This window comes from Apus apus, chromosome 13 (assembly GCF_020740795.1).
Source record: "Apus apus isolate bApuApu2 chromosome 13, bApuApu2.pri.cur, whole genome shotgun sequence".
NCBI classification, from domain to species: domain Eukaryota; kingdom Metazoa; phylum Chordata; class Aves; order Apodiformes; family Apodidae; genus Apus; species Apus apus.
In genome coordinates this window covers 295,014-315,867 of record NC_067294.1, presented here as the reverse complement: position 1 = coordinate 315,867, position 20,854 = coordinate 295,014, and the positions used below count along the sequence as shown (strand labels likewise).

The window sequence follows — 20,854 nt, the reverse complement described above, 5'->3', positions numbered from 1 at the left end:
ACTGCACTTCTTTTCCAGTCACCTCAGTGCCCCCTCCAGCTGTGCTCCAGCTGTATAATCTGATGATTAGACTCAGCAGACTGATCCCTGCAGTGTCGTCCAGCAGATCCTTCATTTCCTGCCCTGCCCACAGGCTGCTCCTCACCCTGGGCCAAGGGCTGAGCATGTCCCTGCAGCCCCGGGAGCAGCTGGGCAGGTCCCCTGACAGGCACAGCCACCACCTCCTCTGTGCTGCCACAACGTGGAGCAAGGGCTCCAAACCAGCCACGTCTGGCCTTCTCATGAGGCCAGACAAATGCACAGTGACAGTGAGCTGCTGCCCTGTCATCCTCTTGACTGTTCTGTGGAACTGTTCCTGTTCACCATTTCCACCAATTTCTAGAGAAAAGCAGACACAATTTAGCATATCCATCACTAAATGCTTTAAAATAGATTATCCCAGCAGCCAAGCATGTTCCTCTGTGAAAACCCAGATATAAGTAGCACAGGTTTATGCTGACTCCTGCCCCTCTGCATGCAGCACTTCCCAGGAGTGCAGCTGCCAGAAAACCTCTCCCACTGTGCCCAAGAGAGAGCAAAGAGAGATGTCTAGCTACTCATCATGCTCTGGGTTCCCCAAAGGAGTTAGGGCTCCTCAGCAAGGGCCATCTTCAGCCTCCTCCCCCTCTCCTCTCCTGCTCACATGGCAGCAAGCACTAGCTGCAGATGAAGGATACAAGGGCACATGATCTCCAGAGCAGCAGAGGGCACAGCCCAGCAGGGTGGCTGGGCACATCTTGGGGATCCTGTTTTTCAATTGCAGGATCCTGTTGTAAGGAACAAACTTCAAGACCTCCAAAGGTCACCAGAGGTTTCACTGCTCAAGAAGCTGCTTACCAGCCCTAGGAGATGCAGATGTGAAAGAATATAAAATGCATGAGGGTAAATACCCATGCACAGAGACAGCACTCATCTCCCACTGGGAGAATGTGGGATCAGGAGGAGACCCACAGGTCACACCTCAGTCCATCCATCTCTCACCAACACTGCATCCCACTGCTCACCTGTGCTTTGACCCTCACCCCCAAACCCACCAGGTCCATTACAGGGACCAACACACCTAGGCTGGGTGCTGAGCACACCTCTGCACAGACCCTGCTTGGTAGGGCCAGGGCTCTGCTGCCCTTGGCACCAGCTGTGGACACAGAGCCCCCTCCCACAGGAGTAGACCACCACCCCCCAAAGAGCATGAAGGGGATCTCCCTCTAACTGTGTTCCCACAGAGCTGGTACCTCCACAACACTCAGCCAGATCTGGTGGAATAGGAGCAAGTCCCAGAAGCAATTGCAGACAGGAGGTCTGATGGCCACGCAGACACACACTCCAGGTGTGCTCTTACAAGCCCCATTTCCAGAGGAAATAGAGCCAAGAAGTGACACTGTTGTGCAACACTGCACAGAAAGAGAAGAAAGCAGCTAGAAGCACTGAGAACAAGTCTGTGCAGGGACAAAAACCAATTACAAAGTGCACAGGACTTTGTAAAAACTCACTAATTTAAGTGATTAATTATATTGTTGAATACCTGTCACCCAGACAAGATGTGACCTACAGCCACAGCCAGCTGTCCACTCTCAAATCATATGCTGGAAAAGGAAAAAAAAAAAAAAAGCATGTTCAGCCGTATATTGGGAAATATATCACTAAATGCCATGAACTTGCATTTGAAAGGAGCTGCTGATTGTGAATAAATCCACCATATGGTTCTACAAAGCTGATAGAGCATTTATTTCCCAAATATAGCAAGATGAGCCTATGACAGCCTGTTTCCTTTTATAATCCAGATTAGAAAATTAAAGTATCAAACACAGTTTGTTGGGTTGCCATCAGTCACTGGTGTAACACGAGGCTTTCACGGTAAGAACAGGGACTGGTGTTTAGCAATTGCACCCACACAGCTCCACCACAGCATCAAAACATACGAGACTTTTTTGGTGACCTTGCTTCAGCAAAGTTGCCTGTAGGAAAGGGAAAGGTTGGACCTCAAACTATTGCTTTTGTGAACGCTTTTGTTGAGTTGACAGACGTGGCCTCGCTGCCCTTCGTGCCCTCTGCCAGCTCAGCAATTGGTGACATTCCTGGGTGTGTTCAGCAGAGAGAGCACACAAAAACCGAGAGGCTGCAGGCTACTCCTGGCTATTTACCATCTGGGCTGCCAGCCTCAGACAGCAGCTGCACATCCCCTGGGTCTGCCGAGAGTCTCCGAGCTGTGCCTGTTGCTTTGTGCCTGTGGCTTGTGCCGGGGGCAGCCGGTGGGGCGGGGGGAACGCGCGGCCCCGGGCAGAACGGGCGGGCAGTCCCACCGACACCGGGCAAGGCTGGCTGTGGTGAGGAGAACAAATAGCAACAGTTTGTCTGGGTTTTCTTACAGGTAGGTCACCCTGACCATACTCACCATCCTGCCGTCCCCTAAAGTGCTTAAAATAACTGCATCCGAAGCCAGCCGCAGAGGGCAAGAGCTGCTCTGCAGCTCAGCCTCCCAGCCAGCTGCTCTCTCTCTCCCCCGCTCCAGAGCATCTCTAGCTGTGCAACCCTGCAACTTCAATCAGGTCTCTTCAGAGGGGGAAGAATGAGCAAAGATACCTTTGTGCTGATTTAAGCACTAGCCAAATATAGATGAAATGGGAACACTGGGAAGCTACAGCTGAACCCGTGTGTAGTGAGTGAAATATAGTCACATAACAGAAATATCCCTAGAGCCTTAGAAATATGCTCTTGATACGGTTCCTTCTTGGTTGGAGCGGGTTTGACGTGCTGACCTGCAGGAAGCCCCAGCCCAAGGGAGCCTGGAGAGCCCCGGTGGTGCTGGCATGGCTGGTTGGCACAAGAGCACCATGGGGACAACCTCCCAGCAACAACTGGGGAAGCAGAAAAACCGTTTCCAAAATGCTCCAGTTACAGGATAGCACATCCACAATTAAAAGCGTTTATCATTAAAAACTCCCTCAGCAGGGGAAGGCAGGCAGCGGGTCCGGCTGGTTCAAAGCCACCAGCAAGGGTGGGATCCCACCGAGCACCCCCCGCAGGGCGGGCGGCCCCTCGGCGGGGCGGAGAAGAGCCGGGAAGAGCGGCCGGTGCCCCCAAACCGCCCATCGCACCCCGGTACCCGGCGCTTCCCGCGGGGCGCGGAGCGGGGACCCCCCGGGGGGACCGGGGCCCGCAACGGCGCCCGCACCGCCCCTGCCCCGGAGCGCCCGCGGCGGCCGGGGGAGCGGGGGCATCGGGGGGAGCGGCTGCTGCTGCCGGTTCCGCCCCGCTGCCCCATCCCGCTCCGGCCGCGGGGCGGGAGGCGGCTCTGCCGGCGACAGCGACCCGGCCCCGCGGGGCTCCCGCCCGCGCTGCCCACCCGCGGTCGATAAAGCGACCAAAGACCGGGCAGGTCTCGACACGAGCCCCGGGACTCGCACAGCCCAGGGCTCCACGGGTGAAACCTGAGCCATCAGATACCTCAGGAGGGTCCCAGGAAGACTGATTCCTTTCCAATAGCTGCTCAGGGTCATACCCATGAGAATTTTAAACCAAATTCAATCCCACAGCTTTGAGAGAATACAAATGAGGTCACGTTTTTAGCCTGGGAAATCAGTGCAAATGCGGGAACTTTTGTAATAAAAGCTGATCTCCAGCTCAGGCCTTGTCTGAGCCCAGGAACTACTAGGCTTTAAAAAAAAAAAAAAAAAAAAAAAAAAAAAAAAAAAAAAAAAAAACACACACACAAAACCACACCAAACAAACAAACAAACAAACAAACAAAAAAACCTGCTTCAGCTCAGTTATTGTGGTTGTAAAGTCAAAGTAGTGTAAGATCATGTGAGAGGTCAGGGCCTCTGTATATAAATGTTTAGACTATCAGAGCTTATTTACAAACACTTATGTTGCAATAAGAGGTTTAGAAACGCCACTGGCTAGAAACAGAGAATTCCGCCCCTAACTGGTGCGAGCATCCCGTGCAGCTCCCAGCAGCTCCAGCCCAGCCCGGGCAGCGGGGAACCTGCCCCTCCGGAGGGGCAGCCCGGGATGCAGCTGCGCCCGGAGGCAGCAGAGGGTCTCCCGCCCAGCGGCAGCCGCTGCCTGCAGGAAACCGAGAGATATGTTTGCACAGAAGAGGTGGCAGGGATCCAGAGCAAGCTGTCCCTCTCACCCTTGACTCTCTGCCCCTTAAAAGACAAAATTTAGCATATCATTAAGGAGAGACCCTGCGGGCTGAGTTCCTAATTTAACAATAACATATTTCAAAGCGGCTTGCACACTTCTTCCTTACTGAAAATGCTCCAAGAAGGTCACATTCAAGACAAAATCCATGGATTTCACTCTTACTGTCTTCTGTGGAAAAAAAGTTGTACTGTAAGAGTGCAATTGCAAAAAGAAAGCTCTGTACCTGGGACAGCTGAAACAGCCTTCCTCTTATACATTCCTGGAGCTAGTAGAGAGTAAAATAAAACCCTGCAAGCATATGAACAATGACAACATATTTTTTCCTAAAAGGCCTTGAAATGGACAGAGTAAGAAAAATGCAAAGGAGATACAATTAGTGCAAACAAGGAAAGCTATTACCAGCTCCTGAGTTACCACAACAAAAATGCAAGTGCACCAACCATTCCTAATGAAGAAAACTGCCCTGTCTGCCCCACAGATACTCCTGAACACCAGTAACCAAGCCTGGCAGCTGCACAGCTGGGCATTCTGCCACCTCCTGAGCAGCAAACTGCCTGTCAGAGCTCCCTATCACACCCTGTCACACCAAGTTCATAATTTCTCCTATTAAAGGAGCTCAGAGATGTGTCTGCAGGTCCCCCTTCCCTGAGGCTGCAGCACATCTCCCGTCCCATGCCTGGCACTGCAGGGAGAGTCCTGGGATTTACCTCCTCCAAGGGAACAGCAGTGGATAAAGAGAAATGGATGGAGTAGAAACGAGGCCTTGCTCTCATGGGGAGAAGAAATAGTTTTCACATACCATGCTTCATTTTGACATTATGCCCAGTATTTTGGACCAGGAATTTGCCTTTTTTCCCTTAGCAACAATCAACTTCTTCATGGCTGCACAAAATTAACCTCATTTGCTGTTATGGAAAGAGCAGACCAGGCAGTTGGATCCCTGCACAAGTCTGATGTTCTTCACTAAAAAGCAAGGGCTGATATGGTGTTCAGGCTGAGAAATTAAAGAACAGCTAAATCAGGAAATGCAATTATAGTAGAAAGCTCAATCTTAACTCAGTGTTCTCCTCCATCAGCCTTAAACTAATGGCCTCTCTTCATGTAATTATAGACTATTAGTTACACCAAACCATATTTGCATACTTACACAATGTTACTGTACCTCTAATGCATATACCATTGATACTATTAACACGGCTTCAAATTTAATTTTGCGAGTTTTACTCCAGGGTAATTCAGGACTTCAGTGAAGCTCCCAACTGCTGGTGCCTGATTAACTCGGGCTGAAGCCACAGGAATGACTCACTGAGAGACAAACCCACTTGTGGTCAACAACAGCAGGGACAAAACTGACAGGCTGGTGGCAAGTGTCAGTGTCACCACAGTAACTAAGTTAAAGCCTTCAAAAGAGAAGACACAAAATTGGCTCTTTTAGGTTCACTCCAGGCCAAGGACCTCGGCTGCAGCGTCCTGCCCTCCGGAGAATTCCCGGTGTCCAGAGCAGGGTTTGCTCTGCCCAGGGTCCCGGAGACACGGGCAGGGCAGCGAGGCCGCCCCCAGCAGCGGGTCCCGCGGCTGCTCCGCCTCCCGCCGCCCGGCCTCTGCCTTCAGGAGCCTTCCTTTCAACACCTCCCAGGCAGACTCCCCTTCACCTTGTTAACTGGCCTAGTCCTCTGATCAAAATATGACAAGACATAAAATCTGAACTTACCTTCTGTGGTCACCCACAGAGGAATCCTCTGTCTGGAAATTATTATTTTTTACATGCATCACTCAAAAATATTCCAAGAGCCAGAAGTTTAGCCTAGGGGGTCCCCCCCAGTGTAAAAGGCTTAGTTTTAAGGTGCCTCTGGCTATGCTTTCATGTTAAAGACCCCTAAAAAAAGCTAACCCTCCAGCTTAAGAGCACCTTTGAGCTAAAAATCAGCCCAAACATATGAGATTAGAGATGCTAGCCTTTGTGTCACCTCTGCTGGAACCTCCAGAAGTGCCACTGCAAAGCCTGGGCACAAACTGAGAAATGTAGAACTGTGAAAGGCTTCAGAGAACAGAAAAAGATTGTCCCTGAAGTCCTGGGAGAAGCAATATGGCATAATGGTTTTCTCCCCCTCAAAAATCTCAAGTCACTTAATTAATTCATTTATTGCTAAATTAGAAGAGTCTAGAGAACAGCTGGATGGGAGTAAGATTCCAGACCAGATCTGGCATGGATGGAGATCTTTTACAAGAATCTCTGTACAAGGTCAGTTTTACCAATAAGCACAGTTAATCTCACTAGATGACTCCCAAGGGACTTTTCAATGCTTTTTTTTTTCTGATTCCTTCCAAAATGCCACTAAGAAATCTACCTATGTTTGCTTTCAACCTTGACCCGATACTTTGATTTTGGAGGAACATGTGCCAGCCCAGCCTGCTGTGCCAGCAGCTCCATGGGGCGCAGGTGGGAAGGGGTGAAGCTCCAGCCCCTGCCCCTCCCGGCCAAGCCAGGTCTCCAGGAGAGGCACCAGATGCCCAGTCCAGAGGGCAGCAGTGCCACAGCCTTCACCTAATACAGACAGTCAAGCTGGTAACTAACAAGAGCCAAACCCAGACCATGGCCTGTGCTACTTGTATAGCCAGCCCTTTGTTTTCCACTTCTGCAGCTGTGATTCAGGACCTTCCTGTGCTCCCTCCCTTGTTGTTCTCCAACATGAGTCACATTTGAATGGAATTATTCCTCCTTTCACATCTGCAGCTGACAGCATCCAGGATGAAGCATGGCAGTATTTCAGAGCCTTTTGCTACTAGCAGTGGCTTCTCCTGTTTGTATCACACACACAAACCTGCTGTACCCGTTGTGCACCGTCTCAGGTTGGGATGTGTTGGGCATAAGAAGTTTTATTTCTATGGTTTTTATTTCCCAAGCAAGTAGAAATCTATCCACAAAACAGTGTGAAGTTTTTTTTTCCACCATGAGAAAAAAAAAAAAAACAACAGCCAGCATCAGAATTCCACACCAATGATTACAAACCTTGTGCTTGGGCTACCACTACTCGTCATGCACATTTCTGTAAGCTGCTGGTTTGGTAATTCCAAATTATTTGCATGAATAAAAAATGTTCAGTGTGAAATATAAAGTGATTCAGACCTTCAAGCCAACTCAATGATGTCAACCAGATTTGGAAAAATTTGGAAGTTACTGAAAATGGATTCAAGTTGTTGACCTGTCAAATTAATAATGCAGTTAACGATCTTCTAAACACAGTAACAGGTTTTAAGGTTAGGAAATAACTATTACGTGTCTAAACATAAATTGAAGTATTCAAAAGAATTAATACTTATGCAGAACAGCCAACATTTCCAACCCTGCTCAGAAAAGCACACAAAAATGTTTCTGTTTAAATTCTGGAAGAAAAACATATACATGACTCAATGTTTGGTGACTGTATGACCTCAGAGAACTCACTTCCCATCTTTGTGCTTGCTTCCTTGTCTGCAGGAAAGGATATTGTTTTCTTAATTCAAAGGCATTTTTTGAAGGTTATTTAGCAAAGGATTTAAATTATCTTTGATATCCTTGAGTTAAACATGTTGCAGAAATTAAAAATTGCATTTAAAGAAAACCAGGCAGTTGTTTTGATCAGTATGTGTGTGTTGGTCCTGAAGTGTTGTATTTTGTAAACTTGCATCCCAAGTCCAGCAACTGCAGCCTATTCCCAGTTCTCAGCAAGCCTGATACTAACACATACATAGTCCTGTTAAGGCACCAGTCCCTCTGTCATTTAACCCTTTTCCAGCATATAATAAATTATAAAAAGCCCACAGTACAAATTCCACATTAAAAATATAGTTGGATCAATTGTCAGTGCACACACCAGCATGAGAACAAGGCAGACCAAATACCTGTTTTGCATCTTAAGTAATATATCAATAATTGCTTTTCTATGGCAATATTCCTCATCCAAAGACAGTCCAAGAGTCACAGTCAGGGTCCAAAGGACAGTGTTGAGGGCTCAGGTGTCTCCAGCTGCTGTTACTCAGCCCAGCCACAGGCACCTCTCTAAGGTCACCAGGACACAAGCATGTGCCCTGGAGCAGAACTGAACTCGCACGCCACAGCAACCCCACATCTGAACGCCCCTGAGCTCTGCTGGTAAGGCCCCAGTACCCAGTGTTCCCAGAAGAACTCAATGCACACATGCTGTAAGTTGCTGCATCCTAAGACAGGTGCTGTGGTCTGAGGGCTGGTGCTTCAGGACTGCAAAGAGCAGCAGGAGGGTGATGGCAACAATGAGCCCAGGAGAGGAGCCAGCTCCTCCCCTGCTCAGCCACACCACCTCCCCACCTATGGCACTCCACTTGCACCACCTCTCTGCAGATGGATCCTCTCCTTCCCTTCATGAGCACAATCCCACACCTCCACAGCAACAGTGATGCCACTGGATCATATCCATGGCAAGTGCCAGCCAAGGCCTGCAGCTTCCCAGCAAAGCAGAGCCTGTAACAGACTGGGCTGAGCAAAATGAGGAGACTTCAGCTGCAGCTTTCTAAACCCCTGTCATAGGCAGTGCCAGAAGAAGATAAACACATGGACTTGAGTTTCAGGTTTATTACAGCTTGGTGCACAGTTTGTTCCAGGCTCTCTGCTGAACTAGATCTCTCAGTCATAACTCTAGGAGTTTGGGATGAATGAAGAACAGAACTCTGACAGTGAGGTAATAAGGATTTCAGGGCTAGCTTTGGATGGAGCTGGGATCAGAAGGGTCTCTGGAGGAACACCTCTGCCAGGAAGGGGTGAGCACAGAGTGTGGTGCAGGGACTCCAAGGAGTTTCTCCTCTGGCTAAGAAGGATGTCTCTGCCAGGCTGAGGGAGGAGAGGAGCCTTTACTCTTCACTAGGCTCAGCTGTCCTGTGCCTTCAGTCTGTCTGTGGAGTAAAGCACAGTTGAAGGACTGACCAGGGCAGCATCTGACTGAATCTGTTCCCTGAGGCATCACAGCTTCACCGCATAAATAGTTTTGTCCATTTGCGAGTCTGCACTCCTCCGTGAGTGAGCCAGAGATACCAAATTGCAACTTGGTAACTCAGGAGGTAAGAGCACTAGATGCTGCTGCACACCCTATGCTGAGGGTTCTTGGAGGCTACACTGGCCTTTTTATCCACTTCAGAGGACTGAGGCAGGAGTCAGGCTCTTACCTGGGCTCTCCTCTCAGTTCTGCAAGCAATTTAGCTTGCAAGTCATCTGAATGCTCCAGATCTCCATTTCACCTGGAGCTAATCAGATGAATCTGATAATTGGTCTGAGAAACAGTACTTTACAAGTTTTATTCTTTATGTATTGTTTGCAATGGAGAAGCACAGATAGCACACTGGAGTGACATTCTTTCTTGAATTAATTTTTGGCTCTCAGTAGTCCCACATGACCTTCCCTGAAAGAGTGAGGTCTCCTTCTCCACCAAATTACTTGTTTCACTAGAACAATCCAAATGTTACTTATTCAGAACACCTTAAGGAGCTGTGCCTTTGGACAAAGTAAAAATGAAAACAAGAGAGAACTTCAGAGAAATTTTCAAAGAACTCCAGAGTTAGCCTGAGTTATTTATTGGGATAATTTTATCTGCTCAGAACTTCAGATAAAATAAATCTTAAAAAACCTCCATACTGCCTGCTTGGACTAAAATATATCAAACTAAGTAGGTATAATTATTTAGTCTGAAGTGTCATCATCTACTGCCCAGTCCTTCCTGCTTCACCCTTCCATTCCTTATCTTCAGCCTTGCAATATTCTTGTTCAAGGCATCAGGAGCAGAAGGTACTCCCCACAATGCTGATTTTTACACACAGTGCTTTAGATACACAGAGGGGGCAGAGACCGAAGCCAGTCGTCTCAAAAGCAGCCCTGAGCATCCATCCCTACAGTGCCTGCCTGGCTGTTCCCTTTGCTCTCGGGAGAGGTTGGCCATTCAGTTCATGCACACAGGCTGGAAGGAGATGAATGGCTCTGTAAGAGCTGGGTGACAGGAGGGGTGTTTTTCCTCATTAACTGACCCTGGTGCGTGAGGAAAGCGCTGTGCTTCCATGCAGGGGAGCAGCAGTGCTGTGGAATTTTGATCCCGTGGAGCTGTTTGGACAACTGCAGATGATTCACAAAACTGCCTGACAGTTCACGCACAGCAAACGCACACTCGTATCACACTGGGTTATAAATCAGCATAAACCAGCACTCCCTATGGAAAAAGTCCCGCTGAAGTCTCGGCGCAGACAGACCTGGTATTTTGCATTCCTGCCCAGGAAATACAAAGTTCAAACACTGCTGAGAACATTCCATTTATCCCAAATAGCTGCAGAGCCGTTTTGCCAAGACCTGAAAACAGCCTTTACCGAGTGAGGGAAAGGACAGAGGTAACCGAACGCAGGAAGTGCTCGATAGGATGTTTTCATTTTCTTGGGAATGTACAGATGAATTAAAGGCCACATTTACAAACTACATAAACCTCAAAAACGTGCACCAGAACTAGAAACTCCTCCTCAAGCCGGTCCTGCTGCCGGCTTGCGTGCGCAAGGGGCGCAGAGATAACCGCTACCGGAGCGGCACCAGCAGAACACCCAAAGTCATGATCTGTTCAGCCTTCAGGACGCACGCCGAGCCTTTTTTTCTGCCTTTCCAGCCTCCTCCCGCGATCCACACCAGCCCACAGCAGCCGCTTCCCCCGCCCGGAGCGGGGCCCCCGCCGCAGGGCTCTGCCCCCCGCCCCCGCGTACCTTCCGCGTGGCAGCTGGCGGAGAGGATGGCGCTGGGCGGCCTGAAGATGTAGGGCAGGTAGCGCGAGAAGCATTTCATCTTCCAAGGCGGCGATTAAAAAAAATAAATTAAAATAATAACGAAAAGGAAATAAAGCCACACGACGCTTAAGGAAACATTACAAGTGAAGAGGGAAGTAAGGCAAGCCCTGCTCAGGCCATGAGCACCGCCGGGTGCCCGGGCAGCCTGCACGGCGGGGCCCGGCTGCGGGGGCCCCGGCCCGGCCGCTCCCCATGGCCCCGGCGGCCGCAGCGGCGGAGGCGCGGCCGGGAGCGCTGACTCAGCCCGTCCGGCCCGCAAACACACCCCGCGCCTCGGCCCGTGCTGCGGGGGGAGCCCCGGCCCGCCCCCCGCCGCGTTTCCGCGGAGCCTCGGAGCCCTCCCCGGCCCGGGGAGCGGCCGCGGGGGGACCCGTCACCCGCGGGGGGACCGAGGCGCTTGAGGCCATTCCCGCTCCGCCGCTCCGGCTCCCCCCGGGAGAACGCAAAGCGCAGCCTCGGCATTCCTGCCCGGAGGGGTCTCAGGGCCCCTCCCGACGCTCCGGGCAGGGCCGCCCGACCCCCGCTCTCGGGCGTTCAGGGGGTGTTGCTAGCCCAGGGAACCAGCAGCAGCCACTGGAGAGGCACTTGCGAACCACAGCATGCAAACCAGCCACAGAATAAAGCCGTGATTTCCTCTCAGACAGCGCTCCTAGTTCACTCTTCAATATCCAGCTAAACCTGCAGCATTTCAGCAGAACAGATCTAGATCAATATTTCGAACTTCTTTTTTCAATCACAACCTACTGTTTAAGGCAGAAATCTCCCACAGCCAAGCGCATTCCAAGCTCACCCTGTGCTCAGGGGCACAGAATGGAAAATATCACAGTGTCAGGAGGGCAGGTTGGAAGTAAATAATGTGGTAAACTGGTGGTGCTCCCACCCCCGTTTTCCTGCTGCTTAATTACTCTAAAGACAAGGTTTTGGTTTAGGACCAAACCACTCACCCTTCTCTCCTGCTGTGGTTGCCTCCTGTGGAGCACCGGGTCATAGGGCTGCCTGGATTCATCATCTGGCTGCAGGCTTTCTACTGTCACTGGCAGATCACAGCACCAATGCACTTATACCAAGAGATGGAAAACACCTGTGCCAATTAAGAGAGGAGCTTTTCATTTCACTTCAACATCTTTCTCGTTAAACCCTCTCTGGATGCAGAAAAAAAATCGAGGTCTGGGCTGCAAGCAATGAGAGCCTTCCTGCTTAGAGATGACAGCTTGCTCTGACTGCGTCAGGCAGCAATGAAAGCTGTTGTGTACTATTGTGTGTCTCCAGTCCACTCCAAGAAACAAGATAGGAAATAAAGAGACAGTATTTTATAAAGCACTTTTCTTGGAAAGTCACTTTATGTGTCGATGTCACTCACACAATGAAAATATTTCATAGAATAGCCTAGAAATGTAAACAATCGTCTCTGAAGCAACTCTGCTGCTTAACTGCACTTAGAAACTAAATCCAGGTTTACTTGAGAAAGTGACAAGTGTCACCTCCAGCTGAAATTAGAAGCAAGTTAGGTGTGATGTGCATAATTAAATCACATGACAGATGTGAAAACTGCAATTACCCATCTCTAATAATCACAGCAGCTCAGTTACCACTTTCATAATAATGTACAACAAAACCTGGAAAATAATGTGAATTTTCAAGCAACTTATTGAACTAATGTTCTGGAGCTGGGATGCCTTTAGAGAAGGCTAGGGCCAGCTGAGAACAGCTCCGGAGCAGCTTACACAACACATGCAGGTGAATATCCTGAGATGAGGGCAGCACACGCTGTGTCACCTGAGGACAGCATCTTCAGGGCCCTGCTGCTGCACCACGGACATGCTCATCCACTGCACACAGACCAATCTGTTCATTCTCATGAGTTTTGTGCCCCACTGTAGTCTCTAGAGGTTACAGGTTTTGCTCCTCTGCAAAAGCAGCACAGCAGAGAACTGCCACTGAAGCAAAACAGATGACAGTACTCCAAGCAGAGTGGCATTCCCACCAGGAGAAGAAGTCAGAGCTCTGCTGTCAGTGGCTTGGGCTGATTCAGATCTCTTCTCAGCCTTATGAGACTGTGCTTTTAAAGAAAGTATCACACTTCAGGCAATACAATATCTAATAGGCCAACCCATTACCTGCATTTATTATCTTAATATCCACACAAGGAGCTGTGAGCAGTTGTATTTTTGGCAACATTTTCCTGGGCATTGCTGCACTGGCTAGCAAGCTAATTCCCATCATTATTCTCAAGCCCAAAACCATTCAGATGGAGGGATGAAATTCTATCAGTTGTGTCCACACTCCGGTAGAAAACATTGGCCCAGTCCTGCCAATGCAACTTAGTCCTGATGGGCAGCACCCTCACACTCCAGTTATCAGGCCTGCCCATGGTGGGGTCAGTCTGCAGGGTGATCCCTGAGAACCCAGCTCATGTCCCCTGGTGCTCCAAAGAAAACAGGGTAGAAATTTACATGCAACTGCAAAGGATCACTGGCAGCAACCCAAAGCCAACCTGCTCTGCATACAGGAAGACGGGATTTCACCGTTTGTTTGGCCTCCCTGTGGCACAAAACCACTGCCTGTACTGGGAGGGTTAAAAGAAGAAGGGTGTGATAAAAGATTCAGTTATCCTTGAGGGATATGGGGGAATAAAATGTGAAATAGAAAAGGAATTAATGGGTTAATGGCCAATGCAATAAGAGAAAGGAAGATGAAAGTGTGACATGAGATCAAGGAAGTGCAGGAAAATGCCTGGTAATAAGTTTAAACCAGAACAGTCATAGGAAAACCAGAGCTTAATTACTTAATTAATGAATGAATTAATAAATTCATCCTCCAAATTTAATGTATTTATTTCTTTTCAACTGTCCAGTTTTGCTGGCTGAATGCCAAGCAGGTGTGCTGGCAGAGAGAGAAGTGCCCAAGGACTGAGGAGCACAAACCACCCTGAAAGCTACTGGTTGTTAAAGGGGATGTGCTCCTAAATCCTCAAACTGCATCAGTCCCACCCACACAGACATGGATCTGTAGAAGTGTACACACTGCATTTTATTTTAACTGCAGATACAAAAATGAGCACCAAGTTAAAGTTATGTTACCCAGAAACAGAATCCAACTGATTCCAGTAATGGATGTTATAGTGGGAGAGACTGTCTCATAATTCCCTGAAAAATTCTGTAAATAACAGCTGAAAACCAAAAGGAAATCTATTTCAAAGACTACTGATATGATTAAGCCATAATGCCTTCAAATGAATTTTCTGGATCAATAGGTAATTTTAGAGACCCATCTCTTTCAAGTTTATAAGAACATAATGAAGGCAGAAATGAAGAGAGTGTAACTTAGCTCTTTGCCAGCAGTTTCCAACATCCCTCCTGCACACTCATCAGGCAAGCTGTACATGACAAACAAGCTATTTTTGGTGGCAGCAACAAAAGGAAAAATAAACTTACCTTCTGTCACCCCAATATCTATAGTTCCTTTTACTTGACTAAAACACCACAGCACATCCTGCATGAGGTTTCCAAATCCTGCCAGGGAAAGACATGGAGAAAGAAGATAAGATACAATCACAGTGGTATATAGCTTGTTCTTCTGTAAACGAACACACACATCACATACAAAGCAGCACACAAATATCTGCAATTCCTGCATGAAGATAAATATTTGCTCACCTGGTATCATTCTTCCACACGAAGTGCAAAGCTAACACTGCAAAACTGACAACACGATGCCACGCTATGAATCGCCCGTCTGTTTGCTCTCCCCGTACCATGGTGGGGCTATTTCCAACCCGGAGCAATCGGAGTCAGTCCCCTCTCCATCACTGGCAGCATCACAGAGTCAGGAGGCCCTGTAGTCACAGGCTTTGTCACAGCCTCTCTTCATCAGAATACTAATGCCCCCAGACATTCCCAGCACAGTTAAAGAAAGAGCAAAACAGAGAAAAAAATAACTACTCTTACTACCACCATTTTTTTCCAGTTTGTGGTCAGTGTAGCTGTGAACTGCTTCACACTGAACCCAGGTGGAATGAAGCTGCTTTACAGCACATCATAATATTACCATCAACATTGGCCTGGAACCAGAAGTGCACTGCAGTTGCTTTAACGTAATACAACAGGCATTTCTACTATAAGGTGTATCATTAAGTTGTAGCTCTCTCAACTGTGCTTGTTGCTGTAGAAATACTCTCTTAAATCACTCGGAGAGAAATTAGGATTTTGTCTACTGCTGCTCCTCTCTTTCTGGACAGCTCAGCAGAATTTCCCTTTCTGTAATGCAGTTTTCACTGTAGCACAAAAAATGCACTGCCTCAAAGGACAATTTACTTCCTTTTATCCTAACACACTCTTTAACTCAAAGCTGTTTCCAGACATGAAGAAAACAGCACAATGGAGCCAGGAGCACAGGAAATGTCATCTTGCCCATTTTACACACAGGTGAAACATGGCACAGAAATGTTTTGCAGTCAGCAAGTGTGGTATTGGACTCAGGGAGTCCTGCTATGGGAGACTCGGGCTTGTTCCTTCCCTGAAAAAGAAAAGGAAAACATGGAATTGGGAGATAATGTACAGCTGGAGATGTAACTGAGTTATCTGGGCTATCTCGTGGCCTACCCAAATGTCTTTGAGAGATTTCTGTCTGGTTTTATTTATATTATGATAATATTTCACACATTAATGCAGATTAATATATATGAAAAGTAATATGATCATTCTCAGTACACAATAGATATAAAGTCCAGATTGAGCTTTATTGGATTATTCAAACTGGAATTTTAAGAGTATGAAAATATCTGGAATCAGAGGGTATGAGACAGTTTCATGAGATTATGAAAGAATATTTAGTTTAGCGAGATTCATAACTTCAGATGTCTGAACAATGGAAACAGCTACAAAATGTGAAGACACAGAAAAAACCCGGAATCTAGAAAAACAGGTCTTAATATTGTTGCATGAACGCGAATATCTCATAAATTCTGCTAGAGTATTTCAAAAGCAAGTAAACAACATGGTGGTTGGGAGGAGCAATACCATGATGCCTTTTCTAGAAAGCTCTTCTGTTGTACCTGGGCTGCTTCCAGGATCAGCCGAGGACAGAAGCACAGAGAGGCAGACAGACAGACAGACAGCTCGATCCCCCCGCGCTGCTTTCCTTGCTGGCCTCTTGCCCAGCTCCATTCAGCGCTGTTTGCAGCTCTTGTTTAAGAAAAGCTTCTCGGTATCTGATCAGGGATTTTAATTTCAGAGGAATTACCGGTGCCTCTCACCTTTCTCAGGAGCCCTGGAAGGTGATGCCCTTGGCATTCGCTGTGCTTGCCGGGCTGCAGTGAGACCAGCAGCCCCACAGCTCACCGGGCTGCGCTGTGAAGCAGCTGCTAAGGCAAACTCCTCGGGCACAGTTTTCATTCGGATGACAGACAAAGGCAGCCTCTAACATCTAACATCGGCCTAGTTCAGTATTTTATAGTATTTCAATCGATTTCCACCGATAGGAACGCTTCAGACTGCTGACAGCAACTGACGAGCCTGCCTCCTCCAGCCGATGGACGAGAGGCCGGGCCGTGCGCGGAAGGTTGAACATCGCCCCGCGCCTGGCACTGACCCCGGCCGCGGGCCCTGGGCCGCTCCCGCCGCCCCCAGCCCCGCACCGGCCTCCGCGGGAGCTGCGCGGCCCGGCCCGCATGCGCGGCTGGGGGGGCGGGTGCGGGAGGAGCTGCCGCCGCGCTGCGCTGCTCGGCTGCGATCGCTGCTGGGCTGCGATCCCTGCTCGGCTGCGATCCCTGCTGGGCTGCGATCCCTGCTCGGGTGCGATCCCTGCTGGGCTGCGATCGCTGCTCGGGTGCGATCCCTGCTCGGCTGCGATCCCTGCTCGGCTGCGATCCCTGCTGGGCTGCGATCCCTGCTCGGGTGCGATCCCTGCTGGGCTGCGATCGCTGCTCGGGTGCGATCCCTGCTCGGGTGCGATCCCTGCTCGGCTGCGATCCCTGCTCGGGTGCGATCCCTGCTGGGCTGCGATCGCTGCCCGGGTGCGATCGCTGCTCGGGAGCGGCCGGGCTGCCCGCCCGCCGGGCAGGCTGCGAGGGGCACGGGCCGGAGCGGCGGGGCTGGGAGCAGGTGGGGCCCAGGGCAGATGGGGCCGCGCCGGCCCCCCCGGGCTGCCGGGTCCCTTCCGAGCCCGCCTCTCAGCCGTCCCGGAGCGCCTCTGGCCGCGGCCGGTGCTCGGCCTCCCGGGACAGCCGCCTGGCACACCCGCCGTGGCACCGCCCGCCGCCGGGGTCTGTAGCAGTCCCGGAGCGGTTGCTCTCACCGCAGTGTCTCGGGGCGCTGCTCGCCTCCCCTGGGCAAAAACGGGCCGGGGAGGCTGCAGCGGGCACCCGGCTGCCCAGGCTCGCTGAGCTCGCTGGCCCCCGTGTCACCGCTACAGATGTCCCGGTGCCCGCGTCCCCGCGTCCGCTGCCCTGCGGGCTGCCCGGGGAGTTTGTCCCCGGCCGGATCGCGGTGCGCGCGGCCGCGCTCCTCCTGCCGCGTCTGTGCGCGCTTGGGCGAAAGCTGCTCCCCGTCACCTCCCTGCTAACGGCTCTGCCTGTGTGGAGCCTCAAAAAATGCCTGCTCAAGCAGTGGTAAACAGCCCATTCTGCTTTGAAATTGTGCTGTGCAAGGCGGAGGAGGGGACCCAGCTTCTGCAGGCTCCGGGGCTGGGCTCCTCCGTGCGCCTTTGCCGGTCTGCGTCTGCACTTGAGACATCACTAATTAACTCACTCTCCGTAATTAAGCATTTCTCTCTGTCTCACACTAGACTCACTAGCAGGAGCTGAGCACGAGGCTGACAGAGGGAACTCAGCGCTTGTGCTTTCCTTTAGGCTTGCCAGGTTTTGCCCCAAATCAGTAGTCTTCTGTTACCAGTGGTCAGAAAAAACTCCTGAAGTTTAATATGTGAATGTGCAAGTCCTAACAATAAGTGCCAAATAATACCATCGTGCTGAGTGTGGAAGTGTGGAAGAACAGAAAGACAAAAACGCTTGGTTTCCTGTCTGCTTCACTAGGCACCCAGCAAAGTTCTGGTCTTCAGTCACTATTTATATTATACAGTAAGAAATACATTGGGAGTACCTGGGCTGGCCCCTCCTTAGCTTGGCAGCCAGGTGTTGGATGTAGCCTGGAGGGAGAGGGGCAGCCCTGCAGTCCTGCCCAGGGGTGTATCTGGTTTCACCAGGACTAGATTTACCCATCAGGGAAAAAACTAGTGCTGTAACGACTGATTTTTGCAAACAACCGAGTTTTTCAGATTGCCAGCAAGATGACTTTTTCTAAGGGAATAGATTTCCCTGGCTCATGTTTACTCAGACTTTTCCCTGAAGGATAGGAGGAAGAACGTTTGTGCAAGTTAGTTCATACAAATCAGCAGCTGTTATAGCAATTTTTTTCCCTCTGAGATTTGAAGTGTGAATTATAAAAACTGGAAAGCAAATACAGCAATCAAGCCTATCTGGGATGAGAATACTTTTATATGTAAGATTTTCTTTATACAGTCATGCAGCAAAAAGATCTCTGGTTCTCTAACCAAAATAAACCAGTGAGCAAATACCTCTTTTTATAATCCTTGTGATAAGGTTTATGTTGTTGTTCTTTCCTTATTGTTTATAGCATTTTTGTTATTTATTGTATTGTCATTACAGGGCCACAGTAAGAGTTAGACTCCCATTTTACTTTATAGTCATTATTTGATAACATTTGTCTAGACTGAGTGTGATTTTGTTGAGTGAAGACTTGCCGTGTTCCTAGTCACTCTTGATCAAGGTACAGGGTTTTGTGCACCACTGGGTATGGGCACGTGCACGTGTGCACAAACCAGGGCAGTGTGCAAGGGCTGGTGAGGATCCCCAGCACCAAACAGAGCACAGCGTTTCAAGGAGGGACGTGGGGTGGGAAGGACTGGAGGGGGAACAGCCCATAAACCACTGCAGTCTGCCCTTGACTGCCCTTTCCTCTCTGCTTCATCTACAGCTCTTAAGGTGTCTTCAGTGTCTTTGTAGATGTGAGTGCAATGATGCATAGAGATAACTGAGCTGGGAGGAAAATGAGTTTGATAGAAGCAGAAACACCCTCTTCTTCAAATGGACATTAAATTGTGTAATGTTTTCTTATTTTTTTAGTTAAAGCTGAGACCCAGAGTAGACAGGCACTACCTATACTAAAGTCCTCTTGGCTGTGGGGGGAACTGGGATTTTATACCTCCCAGGTGTGGACCATTTTGATTCTTGAGTATAAAGGTAGCATTGATATCTGTCAAATGCAAGTTTAGAAACCCCTCCAAACTCTAACAGGGCTTTTCATTGTGTAGTTTACCCATCCCTGCCTAGAGCTTTGCAAAGCCTTTTATTCAAGGCAATGTATGATATTGTTTCACTGTTTCACATGATCTGCTGAAGACAACGATCTTTTTGTGTATTGTCACACTTCATGTTGTGTCCGTGGAGAAGAAGTCTGCTCCCCTGATTTTTCTTAAGCAAATCCTGTCTCTTGTGACTTTTAAGGGTCTTTCAGAAGAGTAATATCATTCCTCTCTGCCCCCCATGAGGGATTGTAGTCTATTAATAGACAGTTGTTTGATCCTCAGCTGGAACAGATAAGTCCTTGCTTCTCTGTGGGTTAGACGGATAAACTGACACCAGAAACAGCTTTGCCCATCCAGAAAAACATCGCTCCTTGCTTGTAGGAGAGACAGCGCTGCTGGAGGGGAGCCCCACGTGTCTGCAGCTCTGCGAAGGGAGCGGGCTTTGGGAGCTGCTCCTGCTGAGGACGTTGGGAGGCGTGGGCACCCCACGAGCGTGGGCCACCTGCCCCTAGTGACTCTGGGGACACGTATGTGAACCAAGAAGCTGTTGCTCTCCGTGTGAGCCCTCGAGTGGCGAGCATCGGTCACCAGTGATGAGAGCACCGGTCACCAGTGACCCTCTGTGGCCAGCGGCAGAACTGCTGCCTCTGCAGACCTCGTCTGCCATCGCCGAGTGGGTACGGGCAGCTGCAGGGGATTTTGGTGGGCTGAAAGCACTGGGAAAACTAAATTAAGCAGATTAAATATTCAACATATCAGTTTTAAGCTCGATTAATTCTGTATACCAATATCTCTGCCTTTGAGCAAGCATCCATCTACAGAATTGCAAAGCATACAAAATAGCTCTAGTTCAGTAGAAGCTTTGGACTCTCATGAAAGTGAGCCCACTTGAACCTCAAGAGATGCCAGCAATGGATATTACAATCTGACACATGGAAATCATACCATAATGTTAGAGTTCACCGGAGGGTTGCAGCTGAGCCACGGCTGCTAAATTCCCTTCTTCAGGGCTTAAGGTTCCAGCCAATACATGCTGTAAATACAGCTAAACTTCTTTACTTTTGTAAGCCACGGCTAAAAATTAGTTTGGTACTTGAAACAAAAGTATCGTTGGCTGAACAGATAAAATCCAGGTGCTTTGCTCCCTCAGACCTCTGCAGAGCCTGGGGGGTTTGTCTCTGTGCAGAGGCTGGGGTGGGAAGGGAGGATTTCAGGTGCCCGTGGAGGTGCAGAGGGCGTCGGGTTGGTAGAGCCTCCGGGACGACAGGAACCAGTCCTCTTCCCTTTTCTCCGTTAGAAGGCACCCGAGGTCTATCGTGGTGCTCTGTGCCGCCAGCCGGGGAGGGCTGAGGGTGCCTCGTGGCATGACGGGTGCCCTGATGAGCCGCTTCTCTCCCCCGAGCTCCTGTTCGGCGTCCATCGGTGCCTCTTCTCCGCAGGGAATCCCGCTGCACCCAGGAATTTCACAGGTCTGATGTGTCGCCAGCACATCTTCATCTGTTGCCCAGAGATGCCCTGAAAC

At 49.5% G+C, this 20,854-nt stretch overlaps 1 protein-coding gene across 2 annotated transcripts in view; it reads right to left on the bottom strand.

The window, feature by feature from the left end:
• Positions 1-14,822, bottom strand: part of PPP2R2B (protein phosphatase 2 regulatory subunit Bbeta) — a 73,655-nt gene extending 58,833 nt beyond the window's left edge. The window contains exons 1-2 of one of the 2 annotated variants that reach the window (XM_051631402.1): positions 14,667-14,822; positions 14,445-14,522 (exon numbers count right to left, since the gene is read on the bottom strand). In XM_051631402.1, the coding sequence (XP_051487362.1) occupies positions 14,445-14,522; positions 14,667-14,676 (88 nt within the window). In that variant the 5' untranslated portion in view covers positions 14,677-14,822. Of the gene's footprint in view, positions 1-10,929; positions 11,154-14,444; positions 14,523-14,666 lie in introns of those variants that run through there. The other variant, XM_051631403.1, reaches the window with a different exon arrangement.
• Between the last annotated feature and the right edge of the window lie 6,032 nt (positions 14,823-20,854).